The sequence below is a fragment of the Tyto alba genome, unplaced genomic scaffold (assembly GCF_018691265.1).
Source record: "Tyto alba isolate M040663 unplaced genomic scaffold, T.alba_DEE_v4.0 Super-Scaffold_2, whole genome shotgun sequence".
NCBI lineage: Eukaryota > Metazoa > Chordata > Aves > Strigiformes > Tytonidae > Tyto > Tyto alba.
In genome coordinates, this window is record NW_024881282.1 from 80,568,653 (window position 1) to 80,581,658 (window position 13,006).

General features: G+C 36.5%; 1 protein-coding gene across 1 annotated transcript in view; it reads right to left on the reverse strand.

Annotated features, from left to right (window-relative positions):
• SEMA3E (semaphorin 3E) overlaps window positions 1–13,006 on the reverse strand; it is a 152,754-nt gene that overhangs the window by 18,954 nt on the left and 120,794 nt on the right. The window contains exons 8-12 of the mRNA XM_032985235.2: window positions 10,350–10,464; window positions 9,938–10,007; window positions 8,205–8,349; window positions 2,949–3,171; window positions 11–102 (exon numbers count right to left, since the gene is read on the reverse strand). Coding sequence (XP_032841126.2) covers window positions 11–102; window positions 2,949–3,171; window positions 8,205–8,349; window positions 9,938–10,007; window positions 10,350–10,464 — 645 coding nt within the window. The remainder of the gene's footprint in view (window positions 1–10; window positions 103–2,948; window positions 3,172–8,204; window positions 8,350–9,937; window positions 10,008–10,349; window positions 10,465–13,006) is intronic.

The window sequence follows — 13,006 nt, forward strand, 5'->3', positions numbered from 1 at the left end:
CACTGTTCACCTTGAATACTTGCAATTCTTCAAGAATCACTTCTTCCATTGATTCTGTCTCTTGATTGTAAATTGTAATGACTTTCAGCACAACTCCATTATCTGCAAATTAATTTAAAAAAACAAAACAAAACAAAACTAAAGGTTATAATTGGCAGAAACATTTATATGGCCTTCAAGTACATTAAATGATGTCTTCAAACTGATAATAGATAGGAATTTATAGATTTAGTGTTTACTTATGTTACACAGAAGGTGTTGGGCTCAGATAAAAAAAAAAAAAAAAAAGATTAATCCTTTCTAACATTATATTGCCAAGAAAAACAGTGAGTTTATTGATGGGAGTTTTGCTGGAGCAGACATTTCAGGGTTTATTTTAGAGCTTCTAAATTCTAAATGGACAGGAATTTATAAGTAAGTACAGGTAGTTGCATACTGCTGTTATTGTTGAGGATTAGAATACAAACACATATGACAATCTGACCCTGGCAAATACGACTCAGCTGAGACATCCCTGAGCTATATGATTAACTGACTTGTATTTTTCAAACTATGTGTTATAACCCCTTGGTGATGTGCAAAAGTATCGAAGATGGTAACCATATTTCAGAGAAATAAATGAGTAGTCAGGAGCTGAGTCCAACAAGGCAAGGGAGTGTAAAGTAGCTTTAATTGTAGGATCTGAGTGTTTACAGTAGTTAGGAAACTACTAACTATCCTTAATTGCTGGCAACAGCTCTGCTCCTCCTGGCAAGAGTACAAAAACCTTCAGGGATTCATCGTCTGGAGTTCTTGCCCTCCTCTAGGGAAACACTGAGCTGCTGTTAAACTGAAGGTGTTAATCAAAGGAAGATGAACCAAAGAAAAAAGGTGCATATTCAAAAAGTCTAAGGCACATTGGATCTGTATCAGCCTTTCTGTCACTACAACTCTTGCAGGAAATTAAAACACATGAATAGCATCTGGTCTTCCACCACTTCAGCTTTGCCTTTCTGACTATTATTAGAACAGTCTTGCTTCCATTAATCTGAAAATCTGTCATCAACAATGGCAAATATCACTTCCTTTCTTCTGTTACTTTCAGTCACCTTTGATTTACAGGGGAAATATTAAGCAGACAAGCACTGGGAAAAAAGTTCAGCAAAAGATCAAAGGGGCAAACATAAAGAGGAACCATTAAACTGGGGTCATACTCCATTTCTCAAAGACAATATGTAATCAAAGGCATCCATTTTGTGATGGAACAGTAAAAAGAAATTACATTCTAAACTCTGATTTTCATAGGTAAGTTGCTCTTCAAATCCTGATGACAGACATATGAAAGTTAACCTTGATGTTCAGACTTTGCCTTTGATGAACCTTTCTATCCTGCACTGCTACCCTATGGAAACTTCTGCTTGGCTGTAAGACCCTGTTTACTTATGTTACATGGAAGGTGTTGGGCTCAGATAAAAAAAAAAAAAAAAGATTAACTCTTTCTAACATTTTATTGCCAAGAACAATGGTGAGTTTATTGATGTGAGTGCTTCTGGAGCAGACATTGCAGGATTCATTTTAGAGTTTCTAAAGCCCAAATTCCTACGCTGGAATTTCTTGTCACCTGCGTTCATACATTTCAAGACCAAGCAGCTGTTGGGTGCCAGTCCAGCTCAGCTCTAAAGCACACACTTAAGTCCCCTTGGATTCAGCTTTGATGAACAGAGGACTTGTGTACAAGAGTATTTGATATAATACCTCAATCACAAATGCAAGTGGAAAATCTAAAAATCTAGACACCTTTATTAAATCTGCTGTACAGAAATTAGTGACATATGGCACAAGGTTTTAGAGTCCACACTAAATCCAATACTGAGACCATATTGAGGATATTTAAAAGCTTAGAAAACAGCTCTAATATAAATAAGCCTTTGTTATTCTGCAAACATCCTTCTTTTGTATGTTCTCAACACTGAAATGTGCTTATCAGAGGAATTTCATTAGTAAAATATAATTCACTCTAGCTGCTTTCCTAAGCAAAATGGTCAAAATGATTTGCGATACTTCTGTTGTCAAATTGATAAAATGTGAATGTATGAATCCTTGGATTTTTTCCAGACATATTAGATGTGTCTAAAGTCTTGTCTAGTTCCAGGCTTTCCTCTTATTTTATTAAGTCATCTGATTTTTCAAATACCGTAAGAAAGTATTCTTTTTCTCTGCTTGCTTAGAGTAAGGGCAGTTCTATGATATATTTTACCTTATTCATGTTTGTTTAGTAGATGCTTTAAAATCCTTTTAAAATATGCTCTCTGTATCTTATGAAAATGGCACAAAAGAAAGACAAGAAAACTTGGCAGGAAACTTCTAACAGTTTATTTTTAAGAAATTTGTGTATTTCCTCCTTCCTTCTTTGAGCTATGTTGTAACCTAAATCTGGAAGCTGGTAGTTTCTTTTTAACAGTATCAGCTAGACTTGTGGTCTCCAGAATTGTGTAAAATAAACTGGGGAATAAAGCCAGTAACTTGAACTGATATTTTTGAAAATCATATGACCTTTATTCCTCTCAAGTGTTTAGCTTTCAGCTCAGAACTATGCTCAGACGCATGGTTGTCTTCTGAAGTATTAAAAATAAGGACAGTTGTTCAGGAATTTAATTTACAGTTCTTTTTTAGAAAGGGAAAAAAAAAAAAAAAAGAATCCTATACTTAAGTTTCTCTTTCTGGTCTATTAATGTTTTCCTTCAATTATTTTTCTACACAATGTTATCAGCAAAGTGAAGCACGTGTCTAGAATGATTAATCTCTTCTGTAAGGTGAAGACTGATACAATCATGCAAAGAATGATTGTTAAAAAGGAATGTTGTATTGATTTTTTATTTTTGGACTATGTGCTACTTAATTTCATTCATCCTTGAGGTAAAAAAATAAACCTATTAAATCATTTGTCTTCCCTGCTTTCTTTAATTTACCTGTGCCGATGAACAAGACATCATATTGCCCATCTTCAGCTTCCACTCTGTCCACTGCTATTTGTTTAAGATTGTACTTTCCATCTGTTTTAACTAGTATTGGCCTCTTATGAACAGGTTTGATCGGCTGATACATCAGTGGATGACTCCTGGCAAAATGGACAGCATCATCAGGATAATCTTTAGTGGTAGTGTACAGACCACCATTCACCTTGCTGGCACACTGCAAAAACATAAAACAAATTATCCTGAAGTTTTGCCAATTAAATTTTCAGAGGTAGGTCTTGTTTTCAGGGGTAATTATAAGTCTGTAAAAAATCTGGCATAAAAACAGGCACAGAAGATCACAGTAGGAATTGGGACAGTAAACTCTATACTTTATGCATGTATGGATTATTAATCATGAGAAGCCAAGAAAGGGAATGCTGAGCAGAGCCTTGGCATTGTCATGTTTAGAAAGAGGGAGCTCGTTCCTCTCTGGCATACTAAGAGCAGAATAGAGACACTTCTAGATTTTGACAAAAAACAGTGCTTGTGTCTTCCCCAAATTCATATTAAATATGTAACCAGAATGGCCATTGACAGAGTTAAGAGAAAGGGGTTTCTTATCCCAGTAGAGACACAGTCATGTAAAGTCGGCAGAATATGAATGTTTGAAGTCAATCTCTAGTCTTATTACTTCTGATTGCAAAACATCTTACCATAGGAAACTAAGCACACTTAAAAATTATGCCAGCAGCAGTAATTCTTGATGTCAGGCATTCTAACAGTATTACATTTGATTCTAATTCCTAACTCACAATGACAGTATTATGTATCACAGTTTAGCTTGAAATACCAATGTTTGCATTGATCAATCTACTGTTTTGCAAAGCAAACAGACTTTACGTCAATGATTGATTAAAAGAGGCTTACTCCTTCGGTCAAATGTACAATTAGGGATAATTTAATGCATTAAACAGAGAAGTTAATTTTAGGATGCTTTGTGAAGGATATATTGTTCCCTAACATAACATAGATTCTACATTTCCAATTTGCTTCATGATGTCTAATTGAAACCATTTATGATCAAACTGGAAATATCTCAGTAACCATTTACTTTCTCCAAATATTCATAAGACAGTGTGGTTTTAAGAAGCATTTCAAACAAAGCCACAGTAGCAGTCTTTCCCTATTTAAATTGGATTTTTCAATCAATAAAATGAAATAAAATACTCTTCAAGTTTTGTGGAAACAGTAATTTTAAACTTGTGGTCAGCTGTAATTGACAATAACAAACTCCTGCACTTGTCAAGCGGGGCAATGTTTGTTTCCACTTTTGGGGCTTAGCTACAGGAAAGTATTTGTTCAGTGTTGACTTTAAAGTAATTGTCTAATCAACCTAGTGATGGAATTTCACCAGCTGTTTGAAATAAAGAGACAGAGCTGCAGTATGAAGACAAGGTAAGCCTCTGCTTTCCATGCACTGCACAGCATATCAAATGAACAGCCACTGCCAGGTTCCCTATACAAAGTTCTAGCCCTGGAGAGATTTAATAAAAATAATCCTTCACGGGCTTTTCATTTTTAATTAAATAAAATCAAGTAGTCTAGAAAGGAAACAGTAGATGCAGCTGTCTCTGAAGTCTATCAACACCATTTTTGAGGTAACTGATGTCATTCCCAGAAGCATCACAGTCTAAATGCACTAAAAGAATCAGCAAAACAAGAGCAGAGATTATGGCAGAAGCAGTGTTTCAAAAAGACTGCAGAGAGCAGTGGATTGCAGAGTCTGTCAGAACCTGTGTGAGTCTTAACTGTGGTTTTCTGTTTATTTAGCTTTAAGATCTACTCTCATTTCTTATAGACTCCATCTTTACCCATTCAATAGCTAAGATTAAAGAGTGCTGACTCTCAGAGATGCCTAATAGTAGGTTATTTTTGGCTTCTTGTCACTGTCACTTCTGTAATGGGAAAGGTAGTGGGATTCACTTTACCAATATGATGACCTTTTCTTTGGAGTGTGAAACTTAGCACTGTGAGCTACAGCCTGAAACATACTTTCTCTTCATGCTACTGGAGAAGTGTTGAAAGGACCTCTAAACTGTGCTCCAAATGAACAGCCAAAAATGAACCAATTAATACTCTGTTAGGAGGATTCAGCCTCTGATGTGCTCTGCAACATACAGAGACAAACATGATTAAATTGATTAACACCCAGGAAAGACCTAGTTCCTCAACAAACTTGTGCCACAACATTGGGAAAAACTACTTGTTCTCTTCTTTTTAACTGTTTCAGCTCCTATGCATTATCTGTTGGGGAGGTTACAATCTACTCTGACCCAAATGTGGCCAGTCAGAGCCAAGGCAGAGAAGCATTGAAAGCAAGTGAAACTTGGGGCAACCTTTATGTAATTCATTGTCAACTTTGCTGAAGTGCTGGCTCAGTGTTTTCTCTTTCTTGACATAAACCCACCATTTAATCTTCAGTATTAGGAGATGTAAATGTAACGACTGCAGTCATTAATACTGAATTAATGCCTGTGTTTAATCCTAGTCCAAATAAGTGATGTGAGGTGTTTGACTGCCTGGAAACAAAAAAATGAATACCACTTAAAGAACTTGGACCATATTATCTTTGTTATATATACAGTCATTCTGCAATCCATGAATGGTACTGTCTCATTATTTGGTAAAACTGCAAAAAATGTAAATTTGCTGTACAAAATGTCAGCAGGAAACCAATAATTTCTTTGAATTCAACCATTTTGCTCAAAATGTGATAATTTCCTTATCTGATTTTCTATCCTGACTCAGTATCAATGACAGATTTACATCAAGCAAACAAAAAAACATTTGTTATTGATGTCAGCACTGCTGCTGTCAGTAGTTTATTGGCCAAGATGGTCAAATCATATTCATAATGTTTAAATCCTAGATAATCTCTTTTTTTTGGAGCATCCACTTCTGCATTTCAATTTATGTATCTAACCCCAAGAGAAGCAGAGGAAAACATTAATTCAAAATGAGAGAGGACTTGCATTTGGAATCATACTACAGGGATAAGGGCTGTACGGGCAAGGACTAGATAAGCTAATAGGCCTTTTCACCTCTCATTCCTGTGATTCAGTGATGAATTGTATGCAATGTTTATTTCTGCAAATGATTGCTTTTAGTAGAAAAGAGAATATTGATTCAGTTAGCAGAGGAAAAACAACACTGAAAGTAATGCTCCAGCAACTGTTTATTCCACCGTTAAGCTCAAGAGAATGAGTCCCTAGCCTGTGAGAAGAGGTAAAGTGTGAAAACGGTGGGGGGTTTTAGCCAAAGAGCTATTAGAAATGTCTTTGCATCTCACAGAGTCAAAAATCTGCACAATGCTGACATGATAATGGGGTAGACCTTCAGTGAGTGCAAACAAAAGCAGCTTTGCAACAGATGACAGCTGCCATGGGTCAGTAAGTAATTTTATTCCCAAAAGGTACCGGGCAAAGAAGAAATCCTGGATGCAATGCTTCTCTGGGTTAGCCTGGCACTGACTGCTGTGGAGCTCCTCCTGACTTTCCAGAGGAAGGGGAAGGTGAGGGAAGCCCTGGCTGTGTCCCTTCTGTGAGATGCTGATGGGCCCCTGCAATGAAAAGGGCCCCTCAAACCACGCTGGCAGGTGGTGAACATGGGACAGCGCTCCTCACCCCCAAGCTGGGATGTGAGAGGCCCGGGTTAACATACTACAGGGGTAGAAACTTCAGAAACACCTAAAGAGAGAGTGAAATAGGAAAAGGGTTTGAGATGACGGTTACTTGTGATGACTTTGAGAAATTAACATAGAAATAGGAATTTCTTGTAGAAATTAATTAATTGTACCTAAGCAATGGGTTTATGATTTCCTCCAGAATTTATATTTACCAAATGAAAAATCTAAGCACCAGGCAGCAACAAGTTTCTACATGTCAGTACCAATATAGTTGCAGAATACGCTACAATAGTTGCCGGATTGAATGTGTTTTCAAAATATGTTTTGTTTCTTTCATTCACTTAATGTCCATTGGGAGGAAATAGAAGCTTGTGAAGAAATTTGTGTGAAAATTAGCAAAAAGCATGAGTGATTTTGCTGAGTTTGGTTCTTTGCAACATTGTTTTAATATATTTATATTCACTGTAAAGGGTACAGAACAAGAATGTTAACAAACTCAGGAACGTTATTTGAGGGTAATAAAATCTCTGTCATGTCTGAAAGCAAACCAATGAATTGCAAGGACACTAGACCATTGCTGCTAGAAAGAACCAGACTTGAGAGAAGGACCACGGGTGATAGAGTATTTGCTCCTTATCTACAAACATGTTTATTCTGATTTGTTACTTTTTAAAAAATTGATGTCTCATTTCTAACCTGTGCTCTGATTTGAATTATAAAAATATTGAAACTTGATCATTTTTGAAAAAGACATGAAAAAAAGGAACCAGAAGCATCTGATCTTGAAATAGTGGATCATTTCATAATTTTTCTTCCCTTAACACTTGTTAAATGCCCTAGTTTCAGTTAGGAATAGGAGGAATATCAATTGTCTTGTGTATATTTGTTTTTTCCAGTAATGAGCTGATTTACATTGGAAAATATTGCATGTATGTTAAATTTATTTTTTTAATATAAATATAGGTACATTTTTAGTTCATCTTGGTTTTATCTTCTCACGTCAAGCCAGTAGGGACAATTTGTTCTCCAGAAAGTTCCATTAGAAAAAAAACTCATTGTTCACTTAATGCACTTAAGTTTGATTTTTCATTTATTTCCGTGGCAATTAGATTAAAGTTATCAAGGTTCAGATAAAAAAATATTTCAGCAGCCAAATTTAGATCAGTTATTCTAAGCTCAATAGGAAGTAAGGTTCCTTTCCAGGTAATGCACTTAGTGCTTCTGAATGCAACATCTGACCCACCTTCTAGGGGTGCCTCTTTCTACCTCTGTCGCCTGGGTTCCTAACTTTGTAACCTTAGGACCTTAACACACGGCTGCTAAATTCAAGTCCCAATCGGATTTTTAAAAACCTTATATATTTAATTCCACTATTTTCCTTTGGGAAATGTATGGTTCTAGTACTTGATTAAACTTATTGCTGAGCCATTCCACATTTTTTCCAGAAATGCTAGGGTATGTATATATTCAAAGAAATATATCCTGGCCTGTAAAGTCAGGAAGATTTGTGCATTAGCAGTAGCCTGCTTTTTCTTCCCAAATTCATTTACATAGCAAAGCAATGGAAAATAAATTGTACTTACTGAACCAGGTCTAGGATAAGGTACTTTTCCTTCATATAGAGCCCAGTGGTATTCAGGACCTTCCTTATGAGCATATGGTCCATTGAAAGCTGCCCGGACACTTGCCATGTGGTAAACACATATAGCATATCCTCTAAATATATTGCTGTGAAGTAAAATTCAAAGACATTGTTAAAGCAATATGTCACATTCTGTACATATAGTACTGGTATTATTGTGCAATTAATAATAAGTCACATTTCAACAGTATTGAGGGAGAGAAAAATACTTATTGTTTCCTATATGCTTTTCTTACAACTGCTGCGTCCAATATTCTTTACAAAGTCTTTAATGCATTTATATTTATAACATTTCTATGAGGAAGCTCCCTGTTGTTATCCCAAAATTTGAAGATGGTGAACACAGGCTCTAAATTATTTATTTATAAACATAGAGAAAGCACAGTGAACTGAACTCAGGTCTTATATGTCTTTAATTAGTGACTTAAACAGTTAACCATTTTTCTTCTCTAAGTTTTCTGGTTTTGTTATTTTGGAAAGGTGGGAATCATCCAATCCTGACTGAAGTGAACAGGAGTATTTGCGTATTGATTGGGAAAGTTGGTAGTGATTAGTTAGATCATCAAGATCACTCTATGTAGACCAATATACATAAAAGTATCTTTTCTACTTCTAAATTTTATTCATAGAATAGAATGGGTTGGAAGGGATCATAAAGATCATCTCATTTCAACCCCCCCTGCCATGGTCAGGGACACCTTCTTCTAGACCAGGGTGCTCCCAGCCCCGTCCAACCTGGCCTTGAACCCTTCCAGGGAGGGGGCAGCCACATCTTCTTTGGGCACCCTGGGCCAGCGCCTCACCACCTTCACAATAAAGATTTTTTTCCTTACATTTAATCTAAATCTTTCAGTTTAAAACCATTACCCCTGGTCCTAACAGTACACTCCCTGATAAAGAGTCCCTCCCTGTCTTTCATTTAGTTCTGGGGAAGCAATTAATTACTTCTTAAACAAGCATCAGTGCTCTCTACAGAGAAATTATCTCTGGAGTCTCCAAAATATGATCCAGATGATTTCAATTAGGTGCTCACCTTTCTCTGTGGGCATAGGGATGCAGCAGGAAATGTTAGGTGCCTGTATCACTAAAGGACCAGATCTGCCTTACTTTATTCCAAAAAAAAAAAATCAGGAGAGTTAAATTGTGGCAAAAGAACAGCTGCTCTTCTCTACCAGTTACATCCTAAATTAACAGTTGGATCTCCAAGAAACAGGTACTGCGTGCTTGCACTTGAACTAGGTTGCAGTGGAAAAGGAGGCCACCAGCAACATCACAGCTGGTATTTTAGGCTTCATTTAGAAGTTAGTAGGAATTTAAGCTGCTATCTACTTAAAATAGAATTACAGTGGGGCTCTTAAAGGAAGACATGTGGCTCTGATAGGCTGCTCTTATAAGCATGCAGGAGTGCACATACTTTGACACTAGGAAATTTTCAAGCAGATAAACATTTAATTAATTTATGATCCAAATGGATTAGATCACTGAATGAGACTTCAAGACGTTGAGTGTCATAGAGCAATTTTTACGTTAACAAGGAAGCCTAGTGTGAATAGAACAGGGATTAAACTGTTTTCTATATATTTGCTAAGGGATATTTATCATGCAGCTTCTATCTTTTTAATAGGCTGTTCAAGTATTTATCTATTGTTGCTATTATTACTTCTAATTGTTTACCTTGTAGTGTTGAAGAGGCCAAATATCACTGGATTTTTGTTATCACGAGTTTGCAGTAAAAACACATCCTCTGTAAAATTTAAATGCATTGTTATTGGTAGCAAACTACTTTTCTCAGCCCCCAAAGAGAATCTTAATTGCTTGTTAAAACTGTAAACTTATTTTACTTATATATACTATTTAATTTTATGCAGATTTTAAAAACAATCTTTAAGATCAGTGAAATAAGTGAAGGTATAATTGATGGTAATCCACTCTATATGTATAGAACTTCATATACATTGGAAGCAAAACACTAACCACCATTCCCTGTTAATGAATGCAAGTATAGTATTTGACAGTAAGATGTGTTATCATGAAAGTATATGTTTTTTATGATGGTTTTAAGTTTGTTGCGGTCTAAGATATTTACCCAGTTCATCAAAATGTGTATCAATTCCATTTCTCCCGGGCACAGAGCAAACTAGCCTGGTTTTGAGGAAAGTGCTCCATTTATTCACAAGCATTCGCTGGCCTCCCATGTCATTCTATGTGGAAAGAAACAAATGCTGATGGTAATTTGATGAGTAATTCTAGAAACACAAACACCTCTGCTGAATTAGCTGCCCATTGTATCTTTTAATGTCAAAAGCATGAATTTTCAAACCACAAGTCTATTACTAGTATTATTTCTTTGGAGTCAGTTTTCAAGTAGGATTGCAATGATCAAGTCCAGGTCTTATTAAGACCTGGGGGTTTATAAGATTTTTTTAGTTTTGTACCACATGCATGGATAGTTTTAACTATACAGCTGTTGTAAAGCTTTTCTATTTCTCATTTTTGTTAACTGGATGTACTGAGTATGTTAGTAAAGTTTAGCTTTGTTTTAGGATCTCACTGCAGGTTAGATCAACACATTTGGAAACTGAAGCCAGGAATCTATCTATAGAGATGGTACAGCTGGGGCAAATCTGAGGCAAGTGTCTTCATGGTGTTCTAACAATTTCTTAACAACTTTAAATAGTTCCTACTTTGTTATGGCTCTTACCTTTTTCTTGATATTGAGACTGTAGGACTGTCAAGAAAAGGGGGTATTTAGTACTACTTAGTAGTCAGATTCTGTAACCTTTGTGTAGCATCCTTAAAGCTTTGGCATTATGTTCAGATAGACTGTGTAACTGTTGTAAGCTCTGTATTAGGTTTACAGAAATCAGCTTCCTTCTAAACTACTGAAATTAATTGATTTCCTCAGATCCACATTGAGATCTTACAAAACCAGATCTGTTTTCCACAGAAAAACAGAAATATACAGAGTACGTGCCACTGCTGCAAAACCTGTTACAGCTCAGATGAAAATGTGAAAGCTGGGGAAAAAAAAAGCCAGTTTTTGAATCACAAACTAGCTATTTTTTTGTATTAATTAAATGAAATCTGAATTGTAGCATACAGCTATGAAGTTAATGTCCAGATGATAAAGGATGTGGAGTTTTGGACAAGTGGAAGAGAAATGTCTGTGGGATTTTGGTTTAAGTCATGGCTAGAGGGAGGACATTCAGGTGGATGTATTTCAGACTAGAGAGAACTATTAAAGTAATCTATTCAGACATCTACCAGAACATAGGCCAGAGAATTCAAATCTTGATGCAGGCTTTAATTCAAAAAGCCATCTGGCTTTGTGAATGTTAATGTCTTAGGCTTCAATTAGGTACTTCGCATACTTCAGGTGTTTCAAATTATACAAGAGTACTCCTTAAGAAATTGTAATAAGTAGTATGCTGGTAAACATATATGGCATATATTATACATTCAGGTGACAGAAGATTTTTAATTTATAACTTGCTCTTTGCCCAGTAGTTTTAGGAATATGTCCCCTACAGTTAGGAGGGGTAGTGCAATTTTTTTCAGAAACAAAATCAGATGCCAAGAAATAAAATTCTCATTCCTTCCTTTAATCAAGTAGATGTAGTCCCAATGGGAATGGGAGAACTCCTCTCATCAGCTTTAGCGTAATTCAGTTAATAGAAAAGGAATGCACCCAAACTTCATCAGTTGTTCAGAGAGGACCAATTATAGGCAGCTTAATCTGGGAGATCATATATTAACAGTGATCCTCTCCAGCAACTGCCCAAGATCTCCTTCCTGGGGCAGGATGCCAAAAAGAGATGGGATCACCACTCCAGGAACATGGCCTGAGTGGAAGATGGATAATCGTGCAAAGCAGTAGAGAGAAGCAAGGTATGTCCTTGTGACTTTTCTGCTCCTTCTGGTAAACCTGATGCCTAGCTGTGATAATAACTTGCTAGACAATTCAGTCTTTTGTTCTACTTTCTTATCTCCATAATTTTCCTTAGTTGCTGTTGAGAAGAAGAGCAATGAGAGATTAAATGAAAATGTTAGCTACTCCATAGATGGTTGACATTGTACTTCTATTGTTCATGCATCAGAAAGAGGTTTTCAAAATTTACAGAATCACAAAAATTTGAATTTGGCAGGGACCTTTGGTGATCATCTAGTCCAACTGCCCTGCTTAAAGTAAGTTGTTTTGATCAAGTTGCTCAGCAAATTGATCAGGCCCATGTTCAGTCAGGTTCTGAACATCTCCAAGGATGGAGACTCTGGACAACCTGTGTCAGTGTTCAATAACCCTGTCAGTAAAAAAAAATGTTTTCTTACATTTAGATAGGGTTTCATGTGTTTCAATCTGTGCTCATTGCCTCTGTCCTGTCCAACTGTCTGATAGGATAGCCGTCAACCCTGTACAAATTCAGGTGAGTTAAGTTTGCTCCTTGCTGACAGAATAGGAAGGCAAGAGGGAATGTCAGGGAGGACTGATGGCTGGGCTGCTCCTGTCACCAGGAATGTGAGAAGACATCAGTTTTTGTCAGCTGTGAGAGCTGCAAGAGGCCCTGGACCTAAAACAGATACTAAGGGTGATGGAAACTTGATCTGAACTAAAATATAGATGGATGATTATAGTCCTGTGGGCAACTGCTGTTACTATTACCACATATCAGCACAAAGAGAGATGGAGAGATTTTCCTCTCTCCGCACAACTCATCTTCAAGTCCAGATTTTGGATTGCTTTTGAAT